The sequence below is a fragment of the Loa loa genome (genome assembly GCF_000183805.2).
Source record: "Loa loa unplaced genomic scaffold supercont3.105, whole genome shotgun sequence".
NCBI lineage: Eukaryota > Metazoa > Nematoda > Chromadorea > Rhabditida > Onchocercidae > Loa > Loa loa.
The window spans coordinates 1-6,411 of NW_018108285.1; the positions used below are offsets into that span (position 1 = coordinate 1).

Consider the following 6,411-nt stretch of genomic DNA (forward strand, 5'->3'; position numbering starts at 1 on the left):
GAGCAGTTCTCCATTCCATCTCATTACTTGGATACCGTAAGCGCACTGGATGGTTTTCATTAAATCTTTTGAAAATTAAAAGAAACCCAATATCATAAAGGGAAAGTAAGAAGAGGACGAGTACACTTCCCTGCTTCCTCGATTCCACATCCTTTGGTGTGTAAGGTAACTTCTGCCCTTTCTCAATCACCACTAAGTTGAATCTTTTTCGTTTTGAGGTGGCAAAGGACTTTCATGGTGCTTTTTCCATAAAAAAATGCAGAAGAAATTATTTATTGGAAAACAAATAATAAGCAAAAATAATAATTAGAATTACATAACCCCAATAATTCAATATGATATGTCTAATGATGGCACCATCACATCCAAAGTCATGTGATCAGCCCATCTATACCGTCGGTTCCTTCTGGACCTGGTACAATGAAATGATAAAGTGATACTACAAGTTAGTCACTGTTATCATTATCGGTTGATTGATGGCATTAAGTACCCAACATCAGCACTACTTTTAGCAACTGATAATATCGACTCATAATTCCAGAATTTACCACCCATCTATATCTGCATTTCATTTGTTGTAGGTCGTCTCATCCTTCCACCTACACTAATACTACTAAATCACTTGTATCTGTGAATCATGGAAATTCTTAATTTTTCTTAGAAATAAAGAAAAGTTTCGAAATAAATCATGCAGAAGGTGTTTTTGTTGTTAACGGTGTGAAACGATTGTTACATAGTTACACACTGATCTGATCAAAACCTGAAGTTTCATCATCGGTAGAGGAATGAAAAAGGAGACGAAGAGTGATGAATGCTGTCTGTCAGGATTGTTGGAAAGAGTTGGGACAATTTGAGGACAGACGAACAAACTTCTTCGTGTTACTCGACGTCGCTGTTGTTTTGTGGTGGCGGTGGTGGTAGTGGTATTGACATCGTGTCTGTGCTATTCATATGCTAACCACCAACAGATCCAATACTTTCTTGCTGTACAAAATAATACAGTTCACTTGGTTGCTATAATTTTTCGGTTTAAGATGTAATACTAATTCTTTCCCTTCCAATAGATAATGCCAAACAATTCTGAACAGATTTTGTTTTCGTTTGCTTTCAAAAAAAAAGCTCGACAAATAGAAAATCAATTGAAACGATCGATTTCGTGAGAGTACTGATTTATGTCATTTGATAGCAAAGAAGGGAAAACTTCATCAAATCTGATATAACTTTTCCAAATTTTTTCATTTTATACCGACGACAAGTTTCATTTTTGTACAAAAATTTCTCTTCTCCAAATTACTTCTGTAATCCCTTTCTTCACTATCTATTTCCCTCTACAATCCGCCTATCTCCCTTATGCCTGGCTGTTCCGGCAATCATCTAAACTAAATTTTTGTTACATTAGGCTTACACATTCAACAACAATAATATAAGAGAAAGATGATTCAACACTCTCTTTGCTCGAATAATATTCGTTTTCCTTTTTGTCCTTCAGACAAAAACGAAAGCGATAGTATCAGTTCTTTCCCGTTTTTTCAAAATATATAAAGTTTTGAAAATTCAAGGAGCAATAAAGTCTCAGTAAGATAGCAGGAGACCATTTGTGATGTAAACGAAATTTAAAAATTAAATGAATTAATAAGTGATCGATAATTTTCTGGAAGACACATGTATTGCTGAAGGAGTAGCAAAAGATTTCAGTCATATCAAAATAATTATGGTTAGGATTTCTAAGTCAGAACTGGGAAGTTGTTTAATCAAATAAGTATAACTTCATTATGAGCGAAGGTGAACTTAGATACTAACGCACGAAAATGCTGTCACATGTTGATAAGACTGGATAATAGTTGTTACTAGCAGACTAATTAGCTAATTGAAATGGAGATAGCAGTATAAGAGCTAGTTGGTACCATAAATCTGTTCACTAAGGCACTTTTACGTCTCTGTTAGATGTATGATCCACGAGACAATCTAACGATCGTTAATTTTGTTATAATGTTCAATGGAACAATTCCTGTAAACTAGAAATAATTTTTGTCTTACTTTGATCAAAAAATGAGAAAGTTTTTGTTGACATACTTTCAGCAAATTTGTCTCAACTTCTAGCATTTATCTAATTAAAAATTTTTTGATGATTTGAAACAGTCAGCGTGATTTTCTTACAAAAAGATGTCAAATTAAAAAGTTCTTTTTTGTAATAGAAAAGATGCAGTTGGTACTTCAACGACATGCGATTTGTGTAACGATATTTGTGTGTCCCATCCTAATAACACGATGCGAAAACAGCGATGAGTATAAAGAGGTATCCAATAGGCGACTTACCGATCAGATTGCCGAGAAAGCCAAGCAAACTGTTGTTGACATCGGTGAAGTGATGAAATCTCAACAATCTGTCTTGGAATGTAACGGCAAAAAGTTTGTCCATTTCTCTTTTTCTTCACTTTTTTTTCTGAATTTAAAGTCTTTTCTTTTTTTTTTGAAAGGGGACTAAAATTGGTAGGTTCGTAACATAGATTTAATGTTGATATTGTCTCGTAAATGACTGGTGTTGAATGTTTGTTCCTTTCAAAATTAAAGATGAGAAGTATTTACTTAAGGGCCCTAGACACATTTGTCTAGATTAAAAGATTAGAGGAAAGAAAATTACATTATTTAATTGAATAACTAAATTGGTGAAAAGTACTAATAATTATAATCAGCAGGTCTCTTAAATCATTTCCCTGTTAGACTACTAGCTAATTTTAGTCAATATGATATTTGCTAAATTTATAGATGTCCAAACAACAATATTTTCGTGTTTTATCAATGCTGTGAAAATGTTCCTAAAGAATGTTGCTGGCATATTCGATATTGGCTCACGTAAGTGTTCTGATTTCTGGATTATGAGTACTTGAAAAGGAATCTCAGATTTCTTCCATTTCTGGACTGCAACAATTCCTCCGTGCTATATCTAACGAACTCATTTTTAGCATTGTATTAATATTGGTACTACTTAAAATGCTTTGGTCTGCTTTGGTATGGTGCATACGGAGATCGTGTCACGATTGAAAAAGTGACGAAATAATTTTTTTTATCATTGCTGGTCAACATCTGATAATTGAAATGAGCAAATGACCTACCCTATCCCTTATAAAAACGACGATTTAATTATTCACTTGAAATAGGACGTCATGTCTTGCTCATGTTAAGTTCTTAATTGATGTAAAACTTTCGCTAAGTGAATGTTTGGATTTGATTGCGAATTTCGGCTTCCATTTGTTAACGAATTTTTTTCGAAATTGTATTTCCAAAAATTCAATTGATTTTGCGTTTATTTTTCCTTTGATGGAAAATGTTTTCGGAAAGAATGTTATTCGAATAGAAATTAAGTTTAAAAAAGGCCAAATTATGGTTTAAGAATAACACATCATGTTTCCTTTTATTTTATATCTCAAAAATTTTTTCCCTAACTGTTGATACTAAAGAGCAACTACTGACCAAAATGGCTTCGATAAATTTATATTTGGTCAGTGGCGCAATATGGTGTTCATGCCAAACTTTTTTACAGTGCGAACCTTTTTTTAATGTTGTGATCAGAATTTGAATTAGCCATTACATTCTTTCACAATTTGTTCTAAAATATTACGGTACAATAATTAATTGGTCAATGAATATCTATCACATTTTTCTGTAGGATACAAAATTTAGAGGAAATTTGAGATGTATCAAAAATTCTGAATACAAAATTTAAGATATTCATGAAGTTGTGCATTTATATAAAAAATTTTGACAAAAATGAATTTATGTGTTCGAAAAATTTGCATAAAATGAGCATAGTTATACTTTGTGCACAATGAACGAAATTTTCAGCAATTTCAAATTATAAAAAATGATGCAGAAGGACTTTATAAACAACCAACTATTATTAGTTGCTTATGAATGCTCAAAATAAAAGGTTTCCAGGAATTCTTTAAATTTGTTTACTTATCCATACCCATTGGCAACTTAAAGTAGTAAGGCCCTCATCTCTTTTAGTTTTCACTTTTGTTGTTCTGATAGAAATCTTCCGGGCTTATGTACAATAATTTATCATATTACAAAAACAAAAAACGAAATATGGAAAAATTGTTTTGGATGTAAATGAAAATTTAGGAAACTTGTACATGATTTCATTTTTTTTCCGGATGATAAGTGGAAACGTTATGTTTACGTTCTTAATTAATTTGAAAGAAAAACCGAATAAACAAAGAATGCGAAGGGCGATGTGATCGTCGCTATTCAGTGATACTTTTCATCTTCAACAGGAATTTATTGATATATACTAAATGTTGCATCAACAAATTTTGCTAATTTCACAATGCTTCTATGGGCCAGCAAATCATGCTAATTTACTGTTTCTCTTTCTTGCCCGTCATTTTTATGACAGTTACAGCACGAGAAATACACATATATACGTGATAACGTGACTCAAGCTTGTCCTGGCCATAAGTTAGCTTTCCAAAAAATACAAAAAGGAAAAAAATATTTCCAAAAAAAATATCTTTGATATTACCAAAGTAGACGTATTCTTGTTCGTTATCACCAATGTGACTGAAAAAATACTCAGTGCATACCACACGCTCTTTTTTCCAATCTCTTCTCTATCTTTCACTCACTTAGGGAATGAGGCTTTAACTTTGTATAGTCTTCTTACAGTCCTTGAAAACCTTTATTACAAAAAATAAAATGAACTAAATGAAACTGTTTGAAAACAGCTGACGACAAGGTCTATTAGCAAGTCTACATGTGACAATATTGAAGATAGAACAATGCATTACCAAGAGGTACCTGTAGTAGATGATCACAGTCGTAAAAAATAAATTTGAATTTGACGAAGCTGATTTCATTCCAGAGTTCTTTGAATTAATTGATCGAAAAACAATAAATGTGCAATTCGAGATGATGTCGTTGGCTGGTGATGCCAATCAGTTATTAATTACAGAACAAAGTGAAAATACATGAACAATTACGTTTCCAGGGTATTTTTCACAATGGTTACATTTTGTATTTGTTGAAGCACCTAAGGAGCATGCAAACTACTGCTGAAAATTTGCAGATGGTTTTATGCGCGGTTGAATTTTCAACTAAAGAAATTAGTCAACTATCCATATATTAAATTTTTCATATAGCTTGGAACAAATATACCATGTAAGGTGGAAGAGGATGAAGTCACTCGCAATCACCAAACATTTGAAGTCACCAGTCAAACACATTTACAGAAATATCACTGAGGAAAATCGGTGTCCTAAAAGTGATAATCAAAAACTGCCAACGATGCTTAACGGAAAAAGCGTATGTGATACATGTCGGAAAAACTCCGAAAGTTATAACGCGAAATTGCAGCAATAAAAAGAATGAGATCCTGAGCGCCAGTTCATTTTCGCAAGAAGTATTGCAACAGGTCGGTTGGGTCGACGATATCGAATGTTATTGGTTTTTTGGTCCCCCTTTTGCACATAGTGATATTATAATCGTTGAAATCGTTTCTGTGTTGCCGAGTTTTGAGGAATAAAGGCTCAATTACCCAAGTTTGAAACAAAGAAATCCGGCGACAAGATTGGTGCCACGAACTGGGAATGTCGGACATTATAATCACAAACGCTCAACCGGGAAAACAAAAGTTGGAGAATCTTCTCGAAGAAGTAAAAGCAATAAACTTGACCTTCCTGATCAACATTTATCGGTGGATGAAAAGCAGCAACAATTTGAAGTCAAGAAGAGGACTATAGAAGAAAAAATAAGGCGTCTAAAAACTCTATGTCGGTATACTAGGATCAATCAACGAAAAGTGGTTGGAGTATATCCGGAAACAAAGGAAGGCGCAGAAAAGAAAGGAAGACAAATACCCAGATATGGTTGACGATAATAAAGGTCTTTTAAATGTAATAAATGACGGTCAAGAAGCTATTATAAGTTTAGAAGTGTACAAGGATGAGTTTGAGCTAGTGCCCCAGCGCCTACAGCAAAGCAAGATAAATATCGAACCATTCCAACAAAAGGAGTCCTCCAAATGTTTCAGCAGACAGTAAATTTCTCACAGTTACCACTACTAACATTTAGTGATGACCAAAAATTATGGAGAGAATTCTGTAGTAGTTTTGATGCCGCAGTGCATCTCCAAAAAATACCCGATATTCAAAAATTAAATTATCTGATCTTATGTCTCAAAGAAAACGCTCTACAAGCTATCAAAGGCTATGATATTGCTCCAGAAAACTACGACGTTATAAGAAAAGTTTTGGTCAAGAAAATTGGAAATTTATCTACTATAAAAAAGTTGCTGTACAATGAGTTATACTCCATCAAAGGACACGATCGAGAGTGGAAAACAACAGTCGAAAGTATGGAAAGAATACTTGACAACTGGAAGCAATGGGTGAGTGTTTGGAGCATTCAAGC

At 33.4% G+C, this 6,411-nt stretch overlaps 2 protein-coding genes across 2 annotated transcripts; both read left to right on the forward strand.

The window, feature by feature from the left end:
- Nucleotides 1-2,193: 2,193 nt before the first annotated feature.
- LOAG_11614 (hypothetical protein) lies at nt 2,194-3,180 on the forward strand. The gene is made up of 3 exons (XM_020448384.1): nt 2,194-2,409; nt 2,767-2,853; nt 2,964-3,180. The coding sequence occupies exons 1-3, from the start codon at nt 2,201-2,203 to the stop codon at nt 3,040-3,042; spliced, it is 375 nt and encodes a 124-aa protein (XP_020301469.1). The 5' UTR covers nt 2,194-2,200; the 3' UTR covers nt 3,043-3,180.
- A 1,629-nt stretch (nt 3,181-4,809) lies between these two features.
- On the forward strand, nt 4,810-5,872 carry LOAG_17627 (hypothetical protein; the record flags this gene model as incomplete). The annotated part of the gene is made up of 3 exons (XM_020450289.1): nt 4,810-4,960; nt 5,232-5,445; nt 5,527-5,872. 3 exons carry the CDS (start codon nt 4,810-4,812, stop codon nt 5,870-5,872), a joined length of 711 nt encoding a protein of 236 aa, XP_020306045.1.
- Nucleotides 5,873-6,411: the final 539 nt, after the last annotated feature.

Excerpts from the sequence above, each read along its gene's own strand:
- LOAG_11614 (XM_020448384.1), top strand. The coding sequence starts at position 2,201 with ATGCAGTTGGTACTTCAACGACATGCGATTTGTGTAACGATATTTGTG. Across the intron at positions 2,410-2,766 it reads TTGGAATGTAACGGCAAAAA|ATGTCCAAACAACAATATTT; the intron begins GTTTGTCCATTT and ends CTAAATTTATAG. Across the intron at positions 2,854-2,963 it reads CATATTCGATATTGGCTCAC|CATTGTATTAATATTGGTAC; the intron begins GTAAGTGTTCTG and ends ACTCATTTTTAG.